Source organism: Myotis yumanensis, unplaced genomic scaffold (assembly GCF_028538775.1).
Source record: "Myotis yumanensis isolate MYYU_CA2020_CCGP unplaced genomic scaffold, mMyoYum1.0.hap1 SCAF_14, whole genome shotgun sequence".
NCBI classification, from domain to species: Eukaryota; Metazoa; Chordata; class Mammalia; order Chiroptera; family Vespertilionidae; genus Myotis; species Myotis yumanensis.
Window position 1 is genome coordinate 5,866,383 of NW_027223765.1, and position 21,908 is coordinate 5,888,290.

At 53.3% G+C, this 21,908-nt stretch overlaps 1 protein-coding gene across 10 annotated transcripts in view; it reads right to left on the reverse strand.

The window, feature by feature from the left end:
* TRAK1 (trafficking kinesin protein 1) overlaps nucleotides 1–21,908 on the reverse strand; it is a 90,813-nt gene that overhangs the window by 12,870 nt on the left and 56,035 nt on the right. For all 10 annotated transcript variants that reach the window (XM_070391527.1, XM_070391528.1, XM_070391520.1 and 7 more), the window contains 10 exons: nucleotides 19,639–19,755; nucleotides 18,762–18,862; nucleotides 17,797–17,905; nucleotides 15,425–15,503; nucleotides 14,070–14,200; nucleotides 13,138–13,212; nucleotides 12,507–12,644; nucleotides 10,068–10,144; nucleotides 7,838–8,074; nucleotides 6,002–6,318 (listed from right to left, as the gene is read on the reverse strand). In XM_070391527.1, the coding sequence (XP_070247628.1) occupies nucleotides 6,002–6,318; nucleotides 7,838–8,074; nucleotides 10,068–10,144; nucleotides 12,507–12,644; nucleotides 13,138–13,212; nucleotides 14,070–14,200; nucleotides 15,425–15,503; nucleotides 17,797–17,905; nucleotides 18,762–18,862; nucleotides 19,639–19,755 (1,381 nt within the window). The remainder of the gene's footprint in view (nucleotides 1–6,001; nucleotides 6,319–7,837; nucleotides 8,075–10,067; nucleotides 10,145–12,506; nucleotides 12,645–13,137; nucleotides 13,213–14,069; nucleotides 14,201–15,424; nucleotides 15,504–17,796; nucleotides 17,906–18,761; nucleotides 18,863–19,638; nucleotides 19,756–21,908) is intronic.

Consider the following 21,908-nt stretch of genomic DNA (forward strand, 5'->3'; position numbering starts at 1 on the left):
AGCAGGCGGGCCCTGGGAGGGACACGGGGGCGCTGCCTCCCCCTCCCTCTGTAACAGTAGCTAAGACCCACCGCACCCAGAAGGGGCACCGATTTAAGGAATTAAAAAACATTTTTTTAAAGTAAAATTCATGCCATACTGTGTTTGGGACAAACCCTTTATTTTAAATCAACTGATGTCAACCCCCAGATCCAACACAGAATCACTTTAGAAACAGAAGCGGTAAAAAATAAGCAAAACCGACACAAAAGGTGTCGGGGGCGGGGACAGCCTGTCTGACCGTGGAGCACACGCTGCGGGGGGACAGGGGGACACAGCAGAGCAGGCTGGGCAATGCCAGGCCGAGCCCAGGTGCCACAAGGAGAGAGAGGCACGCGATGCGGGGGGACGGGGGGGAGGACACCGCCATGGCCTCCTTTTCTTAGTTGTTCTGTATCTGCCAGCGACCTCCGGTCTAGGGATGGGGCCCGGCCTAAAGGGCTGTGATGGAAGCCCTCAGCCAGTCCTCACGAGGCCTGAGGCCGAGGAGCCGATCTCCTCAGTGACACCGGAGCCTGGGACTCAGATGACACCGCGCACGGTCTGTAATGACACCAGCGCGTGTCCCTGAGGACCTGGCGGTGTCACAGGTGCTCGCAGGGAGAAGCGTTCCAAGACCAGGTGCATCTACGGAGGCTCATCCCAGAACCTTTCGGACGTTGCTCTGGGCTGCGATTCTGCCCCCCTGGGAACACTTGCTACACCTGGTGTGGCCCTGGTATGCCGGGTGCACGGCCCGGGAGGCCGGGCGGTCCAGCCCTGTGCTCCAGATGAAGTTAACCACACTAATACATGTTCTACACGCCAGGCAGACTGTGAGAGGGTCTCGGGCCCAGGCAAGCAAGAGCCTTCCGCGCACATGGCCTGAGATGGTCACCGCTGGGTCACCAATGGTGTCCTCTGTTGGGTGGGCAAGAACCCCTCCAGGCCACCAGGCTGCCCCGTCAGGAAGGGGAGCGGAGGACGCAGGAGCCAGCAGCTCAGGAAGTCAGGATGGAACAGAAGGGACAGGCGGGCGGTGAGGTCAGGAAGCCAACCAGGAATGTGACCAAGAAGCAGAGAACCCTAGCTCATCGATCAGGAGCTCCAGATCTGGGGGCGGCAGGGGGGGGGCGGCGGGCAGTGCTCAGTGAGGGCCCCATCTCTCATCACAGCTGGAAAGTAACTTCCCGGGGGGCAATCTCAGCCAAGGAGCCGTGAAGGAATTTCGTCAATGGGCCATTTCAGATCCACGTAAGAGAGGGAAAAACTGGCCCGCGCTGCCTGCACATGTCTAGGAGGCTCCCTGGACCCCGCTTTGAGGTCTGCCTCATTCGCATAAGAACAGCAGCAGCCTACTTTCCCGGCATCTATTGGCCATAAGTAGAAAATATTCCAAATGCAAAAAGGAGAAGTAGTATCGTAAGAAAGAGATGCCTAGTGTGACCGAAGGCACCACACAGCTGGTCTCTCCTTAGAGCAGTGGTTCTCCACAGGGACATCTGGAACTGCCCGGGGGCACTGTTGTTGCCACAACCGTGGAGGAACATGCTCACGGCATCCAGTGGGCAAAGCTGGGGACGCTGCTGTCCATCCCACACATGCAGGACAGCCCCTGCGACAAAGGATGGCCTGGCCCCCAACGCCAGCAGTGCCGATGGGGAACCCTGGCCTCGGCCCGTGGCCCTTATTCTCAGATCCTTTGGGACCCTGGAGGCAGCCATGGACCCTCTCCCCAAAGGCATCTCACATAGAAGTGCCGTTGTGTGCACTGGGCCAGGGCTTTGCACACCCGCCGAGACCCGGTGGTGGGATCCTGAGTCCCAGGGACCGCACAGCACGTTTACAAAGCTCCCCTGTGCTGAGGCGCGCCTGTGTGACAGCTAGCTTTAGAGGTGTTACATCAACTCACTCCTCAAAGCTGCCCTGCCCTACGAGGTGAGTATTATTACCCATTGAGGCTCAAGGAAGGGACGTGACTTTGCCAAGTCACTGAACCAGGGGTGGCACCGCCAGGGTTCAGTGCTCAAGGCCAGGTTCTTTCAGAAATCTCTGCCCCCTCCCCCGATACCCCGATCCACAGGTCTGCAAACGAGCAAGGACATCAGCGCGCCAGCCAGCGGTGGGCAGTAAAACTGCCAGGTGGGTGCCCAGTGCCCGCCAGGAGACACACACACTTCTGCTGATGGGATTTCTCATGCCCCACCCACCCCAGGACCCCCATTCATCACCCACAATGGTCCCTGCTTATGTGTTTGCTGGAGGCACAGACACATTCCTGCAGCAAAAGCACATGGGGACTATGGCCTCCAGCTCGGACTGCACGTATGGGTCTTAGAAGGATGATGAGAAACCTCCAGGAGCAGCGTGGCCATGTCACCTCTACTTCTGGACGGGGAAAAACGGGCAAGTCGACACTGTGTCAAGGAAGGGGCTCGAGACGTTTGCAATGTTCTGGGGAAGAACTCGGTGAGGCTGGAGGATGGGCCCAGAGTCCATGCACCTCGATCTTCCTGTTCAACGGACTGCCCCCATCTCCCTCCTCTGTATGGGCTACCGAGGGAAATGAGGCTGCAACCGGTCTGCTTTGGGTTAAAGAGGCTATGGAAGTGCGGGGGGTTATCTGCATTCCCTGACAATGCACAGCCAGGGAAAGGTAGTGAGATGACAAATGAAAGATGATGCTGTAAGATGATGCATGGCCTTGGATTTTTACCCCAAGACTCAGGCCTCCCTTACTCATCAAACAGCTAACTTGTGCGAAGTGCCAGGCACTCTCCTTAGAGGTCTACATTTATGAGCTCACTTCATCGTCACGATAACCCTGTTGTCCCCACTTTACAGAGGAGGAAGCCGAGCACAGGGAGGTGAAGTAACTTGCCAGAGGCTGCACAGCTGGCCAATGGCCAATCTGGGATTCAAACCCAGGCTGGCTCCAGAGCCCACCCTCTGAACCACACAGACTGCGTCTCTGCCAGTGGCCAAGGGGCCTCACAGAGGCGAGTCTCGGGAGTCAGGTCACCGACACACCAGCTCGGCCATTCCAAGAAACTATGGACGACGTGAAGTGAGGACTGACTGCACTATCAGCTACTTCCCACCCCGCCTCCTCCTGCCCCATGAGAATGAGGCTGCGGTCAGACAACGGGGCAGGTGGAGAGTGGAACTTTTGTGCTTCTAGTTGGCACCAAGATGAAATTCTATGAAACAAGAGCCTGGGCAGTACAGAGAACACAGCTATGGTCACCGCCCCTTTCCCCGTTTCCTTTCACACCCCACTGTCCAAACTAAAAAGTATTCACGTCATCGAAGAAGAAAAAAGCAAATCCATTTATGTCAGAGGAGCACCCGGGGCCTAAAAGTTAGAACTAAACCTGCTGGGTAACGTACAGCTTACAAGTGTGCGCTTTTCCCTAATTACATATTATCTTGTTTATTTGGAAATACTATCTTGGTTATAACTAATCCGAAAGGAAGAGCAAAACCCAGGGAGGGAAATACACTGCCCGACTCATCTTTGCAACACAGCTCTCTCCTAGTCTGATTGTTTTGTCTGTCACCTGCTTAACACACGTAAGGTCAGCGGAGGAAACAAGAGTAGCCCGCGGGCTTCAACACCGAGCCGGCGATCTTGGCCGACTCCAACCAGCAGACAGCAAGATTGATGAAGCAGGCAGGGAGATGCCGATGGAAGACGCAGATTGGCTGTCTGCTGTGATCCCAGCCACCGTCTCCAGGGGCCTCACCGCAGGTACAGTTACCTGGGTCACTGGAGGTGACGGGAATCCTACCAGCTTCTTAGTGGGCCAGTGGAAAGAGGTGATGCCAGAGCATGGCCCCAACACAGGTCTCAATACTGGTAAGGCCACCGTCAGACCTGAGCTGCTCGAACAGGGCTAAGTTTGGGGAGCCCAAGTTTTCATTAGCACCAATTAGGGTGCTGAGCGTAATACAAAACACATCACGTTTACTCTTCATTCCAATATCGTGTGGGAGACGGGAGCCCTACTTCACAGATAAGGGGAAGGGGGCTCAAAAAGGTGAGGTGGCTTATCCAAGGTCACGGTTACAGCTGCGCTGAACTCAGGGTCGGGCAGATTTCCGTGCCAGCCGTACACCTGAGCAAAGTAAGCTTAGTAACACAAAAAAATAATTGTGGAGGGGAGGAAGAAATAAAATATTGGTTGTATTTTAAACAACAAAAAAGACCGAGAACTACCAAATGGAGCCAGAGGGACTTCTATCATGCGGATGTGTTACAGGCCATAGCGATAAGAGATGACTTCTTAATGGTAGTGGTTTTAGTGTTCGGGTAAGCAGGGTACTATAGATGAAACTTATCTTGCAAGTCTAAAGGGATTCCCTCTTATTCCATTAACTTGTCACAAAAATACTGCTGCCTAAGTCACAAGACTAAAAGGAAAAAAAAGATGCGTTGGTCAAAATGAATTTTTTTAAAAAATCTCTTCCTGCAATAATGCTTGGAAAATGGATCCAAAAACATATTCTTCGATGAACTAATGAAACACAAAGTCAAATATAGAAAGCAGACAAGATAGAGATGATAAACACCAATGATCTTTGAGAGACAAAAGAGAAAAAAATAAATAAAAGATAGGCAGAAAGCAAAATTGCAGAAATGGAAGATTTTATTGAAAGAAAAACAGACATAATCGTGGATCAGAAAACAATCACCAAGCTTACAACTGAATAAACATGAAAAGAAAAAAAAAAAAGGCCGTCCCTTTTTTGAAATCTAAGAAGGACCTCACTTACACAATTAAAAAATAATCATGAAAAGAAGAACATAACCCACCCTCCTTCCTTCGGAGAATACAGAACCCCAGTTGTCTCGGGTCTTTAATAAACAGAACCTCATCTTATGGCAGGAATTCCCAACAGGGAAGATACTACCCTCAAGGGGGTGAAAAGAATCTACTCTTCTTAGGCACAGAGCCCGGATATACATATCGTACATGAATGGTATACCTGTGGTATTACATTTTCAGGGGGAATAGATATCTAAATCAGCTCCTTAAAGGGGGGAATTTTTCTTAAAAATTGAGAAATACTGCCTCACAGAAATTCTGATTTGGCTTTTCACCAGAAATGTAATCCAGAATTCTAAGACACCTTCTCAAACTCACCTGGGTTCCCAAACTACGGGGGTAAAAAATGAAAAATACAAAGATGTGGCCGGGGAGTGGTGGGGAAAGGGCAGACATTGTATAATGCTCAGAGGAAAAAGAGAGAGAAACAGGTGCGTTTTTCCAGGAGTTTAATCACCTGGGGGGGTCCCTGGTAGCAAAAAAGGGAATTGCCCCAGGAAAAGGCAGGATCAAGAAGGCACAGAACTCACAGGCCTCCACAGCCACCCCGTCCTGGCCCCCAGAGAGCGGTGGTCTGGGGGCCTTGCTCAGAACAGGGCACAGGAAGAAAGCCACCCTATTCGAAGGTCGAAGCAGAACATAAGCCGACAAACTGCACAGACAAAGGGCAAATCGCTTCCCTGTGGTTACTGAGAAAACGTAGGGCGTTAGCTTTGCACCCCCTCCCTGACACCAACATTTCTGAGAAGCCAAAGCATGAATTCTCTACGCTGCTCAGACCTGGGGGGCAGGGCCTAAGGAGTGTCTGAGTCCGTGAGCAGTGCCTCTGGCTCTCAACAATATCTGTATTGCTAAGGATCTAAATGCAAAAGCGAAGAGAACTGGAGAGCCAACATGGGCACATTCTTTTCGCTGGCTTCCTGGCCAAGGTTAGACATGGGCGCCTGTGCTGTTTATCCCAACCCGCACGGGATTGATAGAGCCGGGGGCCTGGGCCAGAGTCCCTCAGAGGAACTCAAACCAGCAGCGCGGGTGGCTGTCCCGGAAGAAGAAGGAGTAGGCGTGACAGACGCTCCCCGAGGGCCCGTGGTGGATCAGAGACCACAGGGAGTCCCCGAGCAGGACAGAGAGGGGCCGGGGGCCCCGGTGATCACCTTCCAGCGGCTTGACGATCTGGAGTTTCTCGGGCAGGTAGGAGCGGCTGCTGAAGGACATGCCCGAGAAGCCGGTGAACTCGGAGAAGCGGGAGTGCGTGCCCAGGGACATGATGCTCTCGGTGGGCGTGAGGGAGCCGCTGAGCAGCTCGCCCTTCTCCGCCAGCTCCCTGAGCTTCCGCTCCTGCTCCTCCTCGAAGAACCTCCTCTCCGACAGGTAGTTTTCCCGGCGGAGGGACAGCCGCCTCAGCGCCGTCTCCAGGTCGTGGGAGCCTGGGGTGCCCGGTGTCCCTGGTTTCTTACTCTGCTCGTTGTTTCTGGAAGGAGGGGGAGACGGGTGAGCGTGGCACGCCCAGCAGGGGGCGCTGCACCACACACAACGAGGCCTTCCTGCTGCATGTGCAAGGGTGGCTGTGGGTATCCTAAGGAAACCACAGCCGGCTGTTGAGATGTAGGCGAAAATGGGGAAACAGCCCTGGCCGGTGTGCTCAGTGGTTAGCGCGTCGGCCTGGGAACAGAGGGATCTTGGGTTCGATTCCCAGTCAAGGGCACGTACCTGGATTGCGGGCTCGTTCCCCAGCCCCTACCGGGCACATGCAGGAGGCAACCAATCAGTGTCTCTCTCTCACACAGATGTTTCTCTCTCTCCCCCCTCTCCCTCCCTTCTACTCTCTGGCAATGGAAAAAAGATCCTCTGGTGAGGATTAACCCCCAAAAAGAGAAACAATGCTTAACCTGAAGAACTAATTCCCTCTATTGCAGCGGTTCTCACCCTGTGGGTCGCGCCCCTTTGGGGGTCGAACGACCCTTTCACAGGGGTCGCCTAAGACCATCAGGAAGACATATATAATTACATATTGTTTTTGTGATGAATCACTATGCTTTAATTATGTTCAATTTGTAACAATGAAATTGGGGGTCACCACAACATGAGGAACTGTATTAAAGGGTCGCGGCATTAGGAAGGTTGCGAACTACTGCTCTATTGGGTTTTTTTGTGGGGGGGGGGATAAGGGAGAACAGAAGAAGAAGGCACTCAGGCAGAATGAAAACTTGCATACACGACGTAATCCAATCCTCTCAACACCTCCCTGGGGAAGAAGCCTTCTTCAGTTGCGGCTCCTGGTTAGAGGAAGGGCCGCAGGCTCAAGGGACTCCCCTCTTTCTACTTGAATTTAAGGAGCTCAAAGCTCAAAGCTGTTCTGACCAAGCAGTTTCCCAACAGTCTGACCCAACTGGTCAGAAAAAAACAATGTTATGAAGTCACAGGAGTCGTGTGCATGCAGTAGACAGTGTGTGTGTGTGTGTGTGTGTGTGTGTGGCGCGGGGGGGGGGGGGGGTTCTGAAGGGCTTCAGGCTGGAGAGGGGCGACCCCTGCGGAGGAAGGGCCACCCAGGGACACTCGGTGTGGCGGGCACTTGTGGGGCGCCCCGCACCCCACCTTCCGAAGCAAACCAGATTCTGGTCATGAGATAGAGCCTGGGTGCTCCTCAACCTTCCGAACATCCCAGCCACCAAAGGGCCCATGAAACAAATGTCTCCGCTGTAGCCTTCACCGTGAAGATGAACAGAAACACACGTTCACGTATCCGGCCCTTCGGCACTTCACAGAGCGGCAGACTTCCCGCCGCGTCCTGTCATACCCCTTAGACTGGTGAAAAGACCGGCGTCAGGGCTGAGCCTGGGCCCAGCGGGTCGGTGAAACGCATCTGACAGCTGAAGGGCCTGAATCTTCCAGGTGATTCCTATCGGTCTCCCTCCTCTGAGGACTGACCCTGCGTTCACTCCACACCCATCCGTCTCCCACACACAAAAGCACCAACGCCCGCCACTCACCCCAGGTTGGCCGCCTCTGCCTCCAGGATGATGCTGTTGGTCTTGTTGTCCAGGACGACGTTGCCGACGTCGCTGCCGTAGAAGCTGGACCGGGGGGTGCTGACGCAGCTGGACAGGAGGGAGTTCATGGCCGAGGACTGGTTGGAGCCGGGGATGTTCATGGGGGAGGGCGTCAGGGACCTCTGCTTGACCACCTGGTTGATGTTCCTCACGGTCTCGAAGACTCGCTTCTGGTGACTGGGGAGGATGGACAACATCACCCGTGAGTGAGCAAGTGTAGGAACGACCCTGGAGTTAAACCCTCCTGAAAGGATCAACGGGGAAGCCAGGAAGGTAGCTGGCCCACATGAGCACCCAACAATCTGCCCTCCTGGGCCTTCCATGGGTTTCTCAGGGTGCTGGCTGGAGTGCAGGAGACTCACCACCCACTGACGTCGGGGCTCTCACACATGCTTGTGTCCTAACAGGGATGCTAGCAGGAGCGATACTGCTTCCCATCCCCCTCCAGCTTGGCCTCCAAATAAAGATACTCAAGTCGTCCTGTCTCCCAACTAGTTCTCTTTCTTCATGAGCGTCGCCCGAAGGCAAACCCTAGGAGGCAGTGTTTACTGCTCTGCACCTAACAGGGCTCAGCAAGTATCTATAGAAGGAGTACGTCCTGACTATTCTCACACAGTCACCGCCGCTCAATGACAGGGCCACAGTTTGAGAAATGCTTCGTTACGCAATTTGGTCACGGCGCGAACATCGTGGCGTGCACTTACACACACCTAGGTGGCGGAGCCTAGTGCTCCTGGGCTGCAAACCTGTCCCGCCTGCTGCTGTGCAAAACAAATGGAGATTAAAGCAAACACAAGCGAACAATGCAATCAAGAGATGCGGTGCAACGGGGGTATGTGAGGCTGCTGCCGGCGTCACACGGCACACTGTTTAACAGCAAACTTACTTCTTTAAGTAGAGAGGGTACCCTCTAAAAATGATAAAAAGTATAATAAATACATAAACCAGGAACCAAGTCCTCTATTGTCATTGTCCAGCATTAAATACTGTGCATAACTGTATGTGATGCTTTTATACGAGTGGCAGTGCCGTAGGTCTGTTTAGACCAGCACCGCCACGACCGTGACGCGTTGTGTTGTGACGTTTTGACAGCTTTGATGTCACTAGGTGGTAGGAATTTTCAGCTCCTTTTTAAGCGTATGGGACCCCCGTCGCATGTGTGGTCTGTCACGGACTGAAAGTCATTATTAGGTGGCACATGACTGTATAAAAATAGCAAGACTTCAAGTTAGTCAAACTTCTGAGATGATGAACATCAGATCAGTCTGTTTTTAGAAACCGCTATTTCTAAGAGCAGAGCCACACATTTTGATGCTCATTTGTTCCCTTTTAAGGAGAAAAGGGCACGTTTCCATAACGGACGCATCTTTCTGGGATGGGGCCGAGGCTCTGGACACTACCCACGCTCAGGATCCATCCCTCTTCGGTTCTGCCTCTGGGGTTTCGGCACAGAGAAAACGTGATGAAATCGGACCCACGGGTTCCTCCTCGCACCTCAGCACGAGGTCACGAGTTAGGGAGAGAGATGGTGGAGGCCAACATCCCTAAACGGACCCAGAAGGGAGTGGACGCCTTGCTCACACCCCTGAAGGTGTGTCTCACATCCTACTTTTCCTCTTCCTAAAAGACGTTAACATTTTTAAAATAATGGTTTTCACTGAGAGGGAAGATGGAAATGAGTGGAGGTGTCAAGACGGCACTTGTGTGGAAATGTTAAATACAGCCCTGACCGGTGTGGCTCAGTGGATAGAGCGCCGGCCTGCGGACTGAAGGGTCCCAGGTTCAATTCCGGTCAAGGGCATATACCTTGGTTGCGGGCACATCCCCAGTGGGGGCAGTGCAGGAGGCAGCTGATCGATGTTTCTCTCTCATTGATGTTCCTAACTCTCTATCCCTCTCCCTTCCTCTCTGTAAAAAAATCAATAAAATATATTTTAAAAAAGAAATGTTAAATACATCTCTCCGGTCCCAACCTCCTGGAAGTTCATAATCTATCTTTAACACGTCACCAGAGGAGCTGGGGGTGATGTTAGTTGTGTCCTCTCATTTCCCTTAGTCTGTGGAGGGACCACAGTGATCACTGTTGGTGCCTGAGGCCCAAACATGGCTCGTTTTGACCACCACCGGGCGCCAGGTGGTCCCTTAGGGAAGCTCAGAAGTAAGGCCTTACGCGATGTCTGGTGACTCGGGCTCTTCCAACTGTAGCTCCTTCCGCATCGTCCCCTCGATCTCGGCTGCCAGGGAGTCCTGGGGAAAGCCAGAAGACACCCGTGTGAGCTGCAACTCCAACGCTCTATCTCTGAAAGAGGCTCGTGCTCGGGCTGGCCACAGAAGGGCAAACTGAGGCCTCAGAGCCCACAAACATCCCACAGTGCAAGGTTGAGAGCATTTGCCATGGTCAGAGGCCCCGGCTGAGCCATCCCCAGGCAGGCTCTGAACACGACAGGCACCGAACGGCACCGAGTGTACTAAAGCCCCTTTGCTTCCATGCGGCTGAGGGTCTGAAAGCAAATCCTACGCTCCCTTGGCCAAACCACGGAACACCAACTGTGGCCACAGGAGAGGCGGGGAACTTAGGGAGGGAGAGAGGCCTGACACTGATGGGCAAGTTCCCATGGACCGCCACGCTTCTGAGCAGTCAGGTGAGGTCATGCCCACGGGGGCTGCACTAAGCTATTGTCCTCCCCGTCTGGGGGCTGCTAACTGCTCAGCTCACACAGGTTCTGAACCGCCCACCACTTCTCATTGTGTGAGGTAGAGCCCTACGGACAATCCCACACACAGATATAAGGAGACGCCCACAGAACCAGGTGTGGGCAGAAAAGCACCTGCAAAGGCCTCAGAGGAGGTCAACCTAAGGGCTAAAGCCGCACTGACCACCAGCATCCCTGTGATGCCGGGAATGTTCCCTTTCTGTCCAGCGAGGGGCCACCAGCCACCCGGGGCTGCTGAGCCCTGGAAATGGGGCCCCTGTGCCTGAGGAACTGAATTCTTGATTGCATTTAACTACAATGGATTGACGTTAGATTGATTTAAGTACCTTTAATGCATCATGCACTTTAAAGATAGACATCTTCAAACACAGAGCTGTGCCATCAGCTACAGAAAGAGACAAACAAAAGCTTCATCTCAGCGAACAGGAACGCTGAGACTCTGCAGAGGAAACCCAGCCGCAGATTTCCAACCCCACTTTCCTCAGGCAATGGTTTCGATCTGAAAAAACACAGGTCTGTCCCGGAGGGTGGGGAATGCAATGGGGAGAGTCCTAGGGCCTGGAGACCACTGCGCCCCGGTGAGAAGCCAGGAAGGAGGGAAACCGAGGCGAGAAGTGTGAGAAGCTACACAGGCGCGTCTGGGAGCCGGTGTGGTCAGCTCTAGTCGAGAGCTGGGGGACAGAACGCTCTTCACGGGGATCCTTGGCATCCTGGATCGCCGGCCGGCTCCTTGGGGAGCTGGCTACATTGTGTGCCTTTTTGGTCGCAGTAGATTTCAATCAGGTCGAGAGAAGAAGAGAAAGAGCTCTAGCCTGACTTGGATATATGAGAGCAACAAGGAAAAAGAGGTCATGATCTTGGACAAGGGTGGGGAACGTCCGGCCTGCGGGCCGTAGAAGGCCCTCGAAATCATTTGTTCTGGCCCTGCCCAGGCAACTGCAAGCAGGACTTGAAATTCAATAAATTTAGGAGCTTTTTTTTTTTTTCATAGCAGCATAAGTTTATATTAAGTGAATGATATTAAGCGAATGAGTTATAAATATCCAAGTGGCCCTTGGCAGGAAAAAGGTTCCCCACCCCGATTTAGGAAGAGTGGACCAGACAACAAGGGGTAGGTGAAGGGAAAGAGCCCCAAGGAAAATTCAGAAGGGACCGAGTTCCACAAACACTTCCACGGCCGTCCACTCCCACCATGTTCAGGGGAGTTTCTCTCAAACATTCTCTCCTCGGAATCCGGTATTTCATCAAACCATGGAAACGGAGCCACGTGTCACAGGGACGTGACCAGCCAGGCCGACTGCCCAAGCACCAGAGGGAGAGCTGACCTCCTGCCAAGCCCCTTCTCAGCCCTGCTCCTTACAGCCCAACAGCGAACAAGTCAGGCCAGGGCTGAACAATGAGACGGCGGGGAAATATGGACAATATAAACGCCCCCCCCCCACACCTCCCCGGAACAGAGAGAAAGATCTTTTTAGATCACAGACACTGATGCCACCAGCGTAACGATTAACCAGCCGACAGAGAGCCAGCAGCACCACACGGGCCACTCGGGAATTCTGGGATGTACTGGTGCAGTCTAAGTAGCCCATACCCTCATCAGATCAGAAAAAATCATGGATAAATAACACCTTCCCAACAGCTGAGGTTCCTACTCCATCTAGTTCCTACTAAAACCTCTCTCGTCAAAGCAGGCGGAGAAAATGTGAGCGTGAGAAGGATGGAAAGTGAAGAACCCGCATGTCTCACATAGCTAAGAGGCCGTCGGCTGGTCTCAGGAGCCTGCAGCTCGAACCCGATCCATGCTGCAAAACGAGAGGCCGCCCCCACCAGGCTCCACCCCCGCCCGCCTCTGGGTGGGCCCAGGTGTCCCACGCAGCAGCGGCGGCGGCACGTACCATGGGGAACAGGCCCAGCGAGTGGTAGCGCCGGGACGTGGTGTTGGGCACCGTCTTGTTCCGGAGGTTCTTGAGCTCTTCCTGCGCCTCGTGGAGCATCTCCATGCACTCGGCGTACTTGTCCTCCAGTTCTCGCAGCTGCAGGGGCCCAGGGAGGCAGCTGGTGAGCACCGGGCACCTGCCCGCCCACCCCCACAGCCAGCCAGACACGTGCACTCGGGGAGGCCCCTGAAGCCAAACACCCGAGTCCTCACGGGGAGCACGCTTTCCGACTCCGAAATCTCCCAAACCTCTAACCAGGGGCAACTGAGATGAGCAACATCCACATCCGAACGGGAGAGCTCATCGAGACACCCCGGTCTCAAGGGTGCCTTTGAATGGGTTCCCTTCACGGGGGTGCTCTGTGTCGTCTCTTTCTGGACTGTTTAGCGAGCAGGTATAGAGCCCAGCCTCGCAGGTGCTCGAAACCAGTAAGTGCCTCAGCGGGAATCAGCTTAGGAGTCAAAACAACCTTCCATTCAATATAAAAATGGTTGTTGAGGGGAACACAACCCCCGGCCCGTCAGGGGGAGAGGCTGTTGACCCCGACCTGGCATCGGGGGCCCCGATGAAATGAAGGGATGCCGCTTACCTCGGCCGTGAGCTGCCGCTGGGCATCCTTGGCGGCCCCCAGGTGCTGCACCAGCTCTTCATTTTCCACCGCGCACTGAAACGCACAGGCGGTCAGCTCCTCCTGTCCCGCAGGCTGCTCCCGCAGGCGGCTCAGAAACGCCCCACTCCCCCAGCAACCTGCTCCCTTAGGACCCTGGGCCCTCCTACAGGGACCCTCATCTTACACCGAGGACATGCCATCTGTTATCATTTTGAAGGCCGTCTTTCCTACATTCATGCTCATTCTCTGTGGCCCACCCTACTCCTGCCTCTCCCTGCCCCTCCCCCACAGACAGCTGTTCTCTGGAAGAGCTTCACCCCACGTGTCCAGCAAAGGCCAAACACGGGAAACCAGACTGTCTTCTGGCTGCTTCACCTCCAAGCTAAAGGGGACACGGGCTGCTGCAGAGCACACAGGTGCGGGCGTAACCACAACTACGAGACTAGATGACTCGATTCCCAAACGCCGCATCTACAGCAGCTTTCGTGGTGGATCCTATCAATCTGAAGATATTCCGAGGAGGAAAGTGGTGATGAGGAGTTTGCTATTGAAGCCGCTAAGCCAGTGGTTCTCAACCTTCCTAATGCCGGGACCCTTTAATACAGTTCCTCATGTGGTGGTGACTCCCAACCGTAAAATTATTTTCGTTGCTACTTCATAACTGTAATGTTGCTACTGTAAACAATATGTAATTATATATGCGTTTTCCGATGGTCTTCAGCGACCCCTGTGAAAGGGTCGTTCGACCCCCAAAGGGGTCGCGACCCACAGGTTGAGAACCGATGCGCTAAGCTTTCTCCAAAAGGCAGCCACTCCTAAGATACGAAAGGAAGGGCACTGCCTCCCGGGTCAGCGGCCCCTCTCAACCCCAGAGCGGCCCCCCGGTGTCGGCCAGAGGAGCGGCGGCTTACCGCTTTGGCCTTCTTCTGCAGGTCCACGATCTGAGACAGCAGGTGCGTGATCTCCTCCTGCTGGCGGGCAGCGTCTTCCGTCTTCTTGGCCAATTCCTCCGAGATGCTGGCGATCTGCACGTTGGCGTCCCCTTTGACCCAGAAACAACCAGCGCAAGGCGAAGTCAGAAAACCCCGAGAGCAGACCGAGAGAGAGTGGTTGCTTTGTGGCTTGTACAAGGGAAAGCCCCTCTATTCTGTGATGGGGGTGGGGCGGGGGAAGTGGGGAGCAAACAGGGCATATGAAGAAGGGACTGAGAGTGCCCGTTTTGCTCGATGGTGAAGCAGAGCAGAGAGGCTCCGCCTGGCTCCTTCCGCCATGAAGGGGAACCTGGCTCCCAGCTGTGGCTCCCGGGCTCACCGTGAGGGCCTAACCCGCTGACCAAGGCTGCCTCCCCAGAGGAAATCAGGCGGCTCCTGGAGCCAGCCAGGAGGTGCCACACCCGTACGAAGGTGTGTTTGGCCAAAACCCACTCTCCACCCGTGAACAAGTCCCTATATTCCCAGGAACTCCTATCGACCCTGCTCTGGAAAGGAAATACGGCCGTGCCCAAGGCAACCCCTCGGGTGTTCTCCGCCCACAATCAGAGCCATAACTCATTTTACTCGGTTTGAACAGAGGGTGTGTTTCATTCACTTGGTATGTTGCTGAAACTCAAAATATTCTGTTTACTACTTTGTCTCACCTTAACTTATAATGGAGAGGGTGAAAAAAACTCTCACCTCAACTTTCACAAGTCAGATGGCTAGAAAGCAGTTTTTCCGTATCTCCAACACAGGACTCTGAAGCTATACCTAACTCAATAATTCTAACATTCGCCTTAGCTGGTTTGGCTCAATAGATAGATCATCGGCCTGCAGACCGAAGGGTCCTGGGCTGGATTCCAGTCAAGGGCACATGCCCAGGTTGTAGGCTCGATCCCCAGGAGGGGGTGTGCAGGAGGCAACCCATCAATGATTCTCTCTCATCATTGATGTTTCTCTCTCTCTCCCTCTCCCTTCCTCTCTGAAATCAATAAAAATATTTTTAAAAAAATAATTCCAACATTCCAGTAGAAACCAAAATTAAAATTAAATACCAGCGAGAAATTAAGACAACGTATGACTGAGAACCTAGCCCCCCAATTTCTCACAAATAGGGTGACTTCTGAGGGTGCCACAGAAGATCTGGGGCACCTCTAGTTTTAAGGAAAACACCACTGAGCCCCAGCTGGCAGGGAGACTGGACTTGGTCAGGGGATGTGAACCTGTGTGCTCATAACGCGGGCAGGTGCAGGAAAAGAGGGAAAGGAGTGGGGCGAGGGCCAGGGACATACTCAGCTCCTTCACGCAGTCGTTGACCAGTTGCTGCTCCTTCTCTTCGTAGGTGATGGTCTCCGTCTTCAGCTGGCAGGCCTGTGTGTGGACAAGGCCCAGGTGAGAGGCCCCGTATTCACACCTGCACAGCTGGGGCAGGCGAGGCTGGGCCATGGAGCAAGGGGTCACCTGGGTCTGGGAAGTCACCCTTCAGCATTTCCCCACCTGTCACCTGCTGCACCCTCAAATACAGAAAGTCCATCTGCATCCCCTCCTTAGTGAGTGCATCTCAGATTCTCAAAGCTGGAAAACGTACCACTAGAGGGCGCCCCTCAAAGCCATGCGCACAGGAGCTGTACACCCCGCTTCACCCAAACTCTACGAGCCATCCTTGTGTCCAGTCTGTCTGTCTATTCATTTGTGTCTGTCCTGGCTCAGAGCCTGAACCCCTTTGTGACTCAAAAAGTGCCTAGGACACAGCTCTGCCTACCACAGGCGTTCTAAGGCTAGCCGCAAGGAGAATGGCTAACACATTCACCTACTATGTGCTGGGCACTGTCCTATGAGGTTCTACTAAGTTGGAGTTAAATCTCTTGCATTCTGCTGAGCAAAAACAAGGTACAAGATGAAAGCAGTAAAATTCAGAGGCCCAGGAGCTATCCCAGGACTCTGTGTAGCTTGCTCCCGGCTAATAAGGTGGGAGGCTAGAGATCTGAACACCCCAGTTAGGCAGAAGGTCCTGGCCCCACAGAGACACCACCCTCCTGAAAGCCGGGGGGGGGGGGGGGGGGCAGCGGACTCTGGCTGGGATCAGGTTCCCTGGTTGCTTTAGGTCAGCGGTTCTCAACCTGTGGGTCGCGACCCCTTTGGCAGTCGAACGACCCTTTCACAGGGGTCACCTAAGACCATCCTGCATATCAGATATTTACATTACGATTCATAACAGTAGCAGCATTACAGTTATGAAGTAGCAACGAAAATAATTTTATGGTTGGGTCACAACATGAGGAACTGTATTTAAAGGGCCAGAAGGTTGAGAACCGCTGCTTTAGGTGCAGACTCTGACGGAGGGGCCATTGCTGTGTGCCCAGGACTAGAGTGTCTACCTGGGGCAGACGACACTGGGAGGGGCAGCACCAGACTCAGAATGGGGAGCTCTGGGCGAGTCTTGGCTGGGCCACTGGCTGGCAGAGAGCGCTCAGACAACCGCTCAGTAAACGAGGGGCTGGAAGAGGTGACTTCTGAGACAGCGTGACCCTCATGCCTCAGTGTCCCGTTCAGCCCAGACGTGAGGTTGTTTCCAACGTGTGGGCAAGTTCAAGGAGACGGGTGGTCTGCCCTATGGGATGAGCTTTGCGGGTGGGGTGGGGAGAGGGCTGAGCCAGCTCAGGTGGGAATCAGCCCCAACTTGACAAACGAGGGCCTGATGAACAGGCTGCACCACCCCTCTGGCTAGAGAGCAAAGACGCACTGATGCTTAAGACAAAAAGTACTGAATTTGCAGCGTTTCTAGATAGAGACGGGGGGTGAGGGGAAGCAGTGTGGGGTCTGGAGTCACGGAGACTTGCAAATCCGGACTCCGTCATCCACTGACATGCACGGCCTTGGGAAATCAAAACTCCCGGCAGCCGGGGTCCTATCATCCCAACGGAAATGAGACGCAAAGTCACCAGCTCCCAGCCTTGCTGTGGAGAGTTTAAAAAGCAAGGCAGCTCTGGCCAGCGTGGTTCCGCTGGCTGGGCACTGCCTCGTGCCCGGAACGGTTGCCAGTCCCATTCCCGAACCGGGCACATGCCCAGGGGGTTTTGGGCTCGATCCCTGGCAGGGGGTGTGCAGGAGGCAGCCAATCAATGTTTCGCTCTCACATCGATGTTTCTCTCTCTCCCTCTCCCTTCCTCTCTGTCTAAAAAAAAAATCAATTAAAAATATTTTTTTAAAATAAATAAATAAAGTAAAAAATAATGCAGGCAAAGTACCGAGCACAAAACCCAGCCAATTAGGGTCCCTCAGAAGCAGGAGTTCCCAGTGTGTTTCTGCTCAGTCTCAACTAAGAAATGTGTCTCCGAGTTCTCAGGCACTATTTCCTCGGGTACTGTTTGGTGTCACCTGGGGGGACAGGAAAACGAGGCCTTCACACCAGGCCTCCACGTCATGCCCGTAGAGCTGGAGAACACCCTGGAAAGATCCCCTTCTACCCTGCAAAGGGGGACGGGTTGCCCCTCCACACGCTGCATAATTCACCAGCGGGTCCGCCCCAGCCCTAGGAGGCAACACCCAGCACAGGAATGAGCCAAGGTTCAGGTGGTTCTGACAGAGAACCTTTGAGAAGGGCAGATAAGGGGAACAGGGCCGCCACCCTCCAGAGCGGACAAGAGCGGGGCGCGGACGCCACCTCGGATCGAAGTACAACGTTCTCCTCTTCCAGGTCCTTCAGCTTCTTCTGAAGCGAATCCAGATGGAAGTAATTCTGGACTGAGGACGATGACTCATTCCTCTTCAACCTGGGGAGAAGGTAAGATCGCATTCTAGGGAGAGACACACTCCTCCCGCCACCTGGTGCACCACGGGGAGGCACACAGCCCGTCTGCAGGGGCGTCAGGACACGCGCAGGCGTGACAATGGCCCATCCCCAGGACACACAGGCTCGCTCCCACTTCAGACTTACAACCCAGCCCTTGTCCACAATTCACAGTTGTCACGTTGCCTCAGAATTCAGGGAAACCGGCTCTATCTGAAGCCCTCACAATTCTGAATGCCTGGGAGTTTAATATGTATAATGTGCTTCTGGGTGCCAACTGCTGTTTCAAATACAGGTATTAAGTCACTTAATGCGCATAATCCTATGAACTAAGTGCTAGTCTTATTATCCCCATTTTACAAATAAGGAAACAAGCACAGAGAGGTTACGTAACTTAGCCAAGAACACACAGCTAAGAAGCCACAGCGTCGAGAACTGAGCTCAGACCATCCAGCTTTTGAGTTCGTGCCGCTAACATGAGGCTCTGCAGACTCTCAGAGAAGCCCCCACACCTCCTGTTCCCCAGGTCCCCCCACAGCACCTCAGGCTTCAGAACCCCATCACCAGAGCCCACCCTGTCACCTACCAACATGCCAGGCCCTGTCAGTCTGAACTGACAAATGAACAAGAAGCCCCAGTCAGAGGAAAACAAAAACCTGTCCTTCCACGTCCCACTGAAACGGTGACACGGTCTGTGCCAGGCACTGGGAGGTGCCTGGTCGGAGGAGGCCGGAGCGGCTGACCTGCGTTGCTGGAGAAGGTGACCGACCCTGCCCTGGCAGCTCCACGGACATGGACGGCAGCCAGCCTGTGCTGTGACCCCGGACCCAGGGACTTACGGGGTTGAGCAGACAGACTCAGGCTCGCTCTCCTCCGCGGCACTGGTGTAGAACTGGAGTAGCTCATCCTTCATGGACAGCTCATGCCGGAGCTGAGACACCTGCACAAACAGCCGGGCCTGTCGTTCACGCCCCACACAGGACCACGTCCCCACTCGTGCTCAAACGCCTGCTGCTCAGTGACAGCGTTTTAAAAATTTCTTAGCCTGGCCGGCGTGGCTCAGTGGTTGAGCGTCGACCTGAACCAGAAGGTCACGGTTTGATTCCAGGTCAGGGCACACGCCCGGGTTGCGGGCTTGATCCCCAGTAGGGGCCGTGCCGGAGGCAGCCCATCAATGATTCTCCCTCATCATTGATGTTTCTATCTCTCTCTCCCTCTCCTTTCCACTCTGAAATCAATAAAAAAAAAAAAATACATTGATCCTCCTTAAAAGTGAAGGCCTGTAAATGATTTTTGTTCTATTCAAAGAAAACAAACAGTTACATTTCATCCTCTTTGAGAAAAATACAATGAATTACTCTTTGGCCAAAAAATCCCTCTGCCTCAATTTACAATTTTTACTTTGGTATGGAGAAGAGGTGAGAGGGGACCAGAAGTTTCTAAAATGATGTCTGGGGGCAGAGAGCTTGGCAAGTCAGTAGCTGGGCAAATGCCCAGAGACATGGGTCATCTTACCAGATGGGGGACGAGGCCCCACCGTGGGCAGGAGACACAGTGAACGGGAGCTGCAGGAAGGCAGCGTTCTGTGTCCAGGTGGCCACACGAGAGCAGGCGGCTCTGGCTCAGGGCTTGGGCGAGCCCTCGGGGGCCTCTCTGAATGGGACCCTTTCCACCAGCCTGGACCGCGCCTGTGGCCCCACCGCGCCGGCTCCTCACCTCCTCCCGGATGTGCTCCACCTGCTCCTCCAGCAGCTCGTTCCTCTCGGTGAGGGTCTTGTTCTTCTTCAACAGCGACTGGCCAATCCGAGCAGCCAATTCTAAATCCCGCTCTTTCTGCAGAGGGAGAACAGAGATTTAAAAAAAAAAAAAACGCAGGCGTCCTAAAACAAACAAACAAAAACAAACAAACAAAAAAACCTCAGGCGTCCTGAAGGAGCCCACGGAGGAAAACAAGGGCATTTAGAAATGACAAAGGGATTAATAATTCACCATCCATTCACCAGCACCGGACACCCGTTCAAAGAGGTGTCCACTCTGCCCACGTAACCTGCAGGAGCTACGCAGACCCCGGCCCTGGAAGGAAACCTTGACATCTGATGAAAACGAGTCTCTGTTCCAGCAGGAAAAACCTGCTTCCAGAACGTTTCTCTGCAGCTGCTTTTGGTATTCGTGTAGTCACCTGACAGCCATCTCTCCGGGAGGCCTGCAGGCGGGCTACCTGTATGGCCAGGTACCAGCACATGGAAACACCCAGTGGCCAGCTGCTGGATGAATGAATGGCCCCAGAAATTCCAAAGTGTTTCTGTGAGAGAGCCAAGTATAGAAGCAGGGAGGCAGCCTCTTCGGCACATGTTAAGCTGGAATTGACCTGGTTCCTTGTACTTGCCTCCTGTGAAACAAAAATGTTTCCGGATACTCTGAAATGCAGCAACATGTTTCTTTTACTTAATGGGAATCTACTTAGGCTTTGTTATACTTATTTGTTTTTAAATATATATAATTTCAGAGAGGAAGGGAGAGGAGAGAGAGATAGAAATATCAACGATGAGAGACAATCATTGATCGGCTGCCTCCTGCACATCTACTGGGGATGGAGCCGGAAACCCGAGTATTGAACCATGACTTCCTGAATCACAGGTCGATGCTCGACCACCACTGAGCCACGCTGGCCGGGCGAGGCTTTATTTTTCTGAAATACTTTCCAAAGGGAGCAACAAGGCATAAAAGTTGCCCTACTTCAGAGTCAGAGGTGTGTCCCTGACACAGAAGTGTCTGTTGGTTCAGCTGGTGACATCTCTCAGAGCAGGACGCTGAGGAAAACCTTGCGGGGCCTGTCAAGGGTCCCGACAGTGGAGACGGTGGGCGGCCGCCATCGCCAGAAGCAGACTCCCTGAGCCGCCGGAGCGGCTGTTGGCCACGGGGTCAGACTCAACTTGCTCACGTTTAGGTGGCAGTTGGCAAGGGGAGGAGACCTCTGGGAACTAAATGATTTCAGAAGCCTGTGCTAATTATTCTGTTCACCTGGCGTGACGAGCAGAGGAATGGGAGCATGTAGTTGTTAAGAAACACAACGGAAACGGAGCCACTCTAAAAGGGAGCCGGAGCTGCCACCCCACGGGCACTGCCTTGCACGTCTCATGCCTCAAACCTCTGAGATGTTAAAACAGGGCACAATCCCCTTTAGAACGAGCCTAGGTAACCTCGTGTCCCAAAGAACTGTTTACAGGGTAACAAGGAAGCAGATATTATGACAACAGGACTGACGGACGACTGGACTGGAAACTCAAACCCTTCTTTAGAATAAACATCCCATGTTAGCTTTTCTGCACCAATAAGAGTGTCTTCCGCCCTAACTGGTTTGGCTCAGTGGATAGAGCGTCGGCCTGTGGACTGAAGGGTCCCGGGTTCGATTCCGGTCAAGGGCATGTACCTTGGTTGCGGGCACATCCCCAGTGGGAGATGTGCAGGAGGCAGCTGATCGATGTTTCTCTCTCATCGATGTTTCTAACTCTCTATCTCTCTCCCTTCCCTTCCTCTCTGTAAAAAATCAATAAAATATATTTTTTTAAAAAAGAGTGTCTTCCTTCTACTGATGGCACTATCCCCATTTCTCATAAATACCCCTAAACTGGAACTTTATTTGGGTTTCTGCCTAAATCAGTGCTTCCTGAATAGCTATTCTTCTTTGTCTATTTTTTTAAAATCTTATATAAATGCTTGTTGCCTCTCACTTTGAAAAGCCTTTTATTTTTAGGTTCATGTAGTTAAGATCAGGAAAAAAAAAAAAAAGCTGGGCAGGAGTCAGTTGTAGCTTCTGATCGGCTATTAACTAACTATACGGCCTCAGGTCAATGTCCCCGCTCCGTGAGGATCAGGCACACTCCAGATTAGCTTTCTCCAAAGACAGGCAATAACCCTTGAGCAGGTTGAGAGTCACTGTAGCAGTGGCAGCTGACAATTTGGTTTAAAGAAATTCAACAGCACAG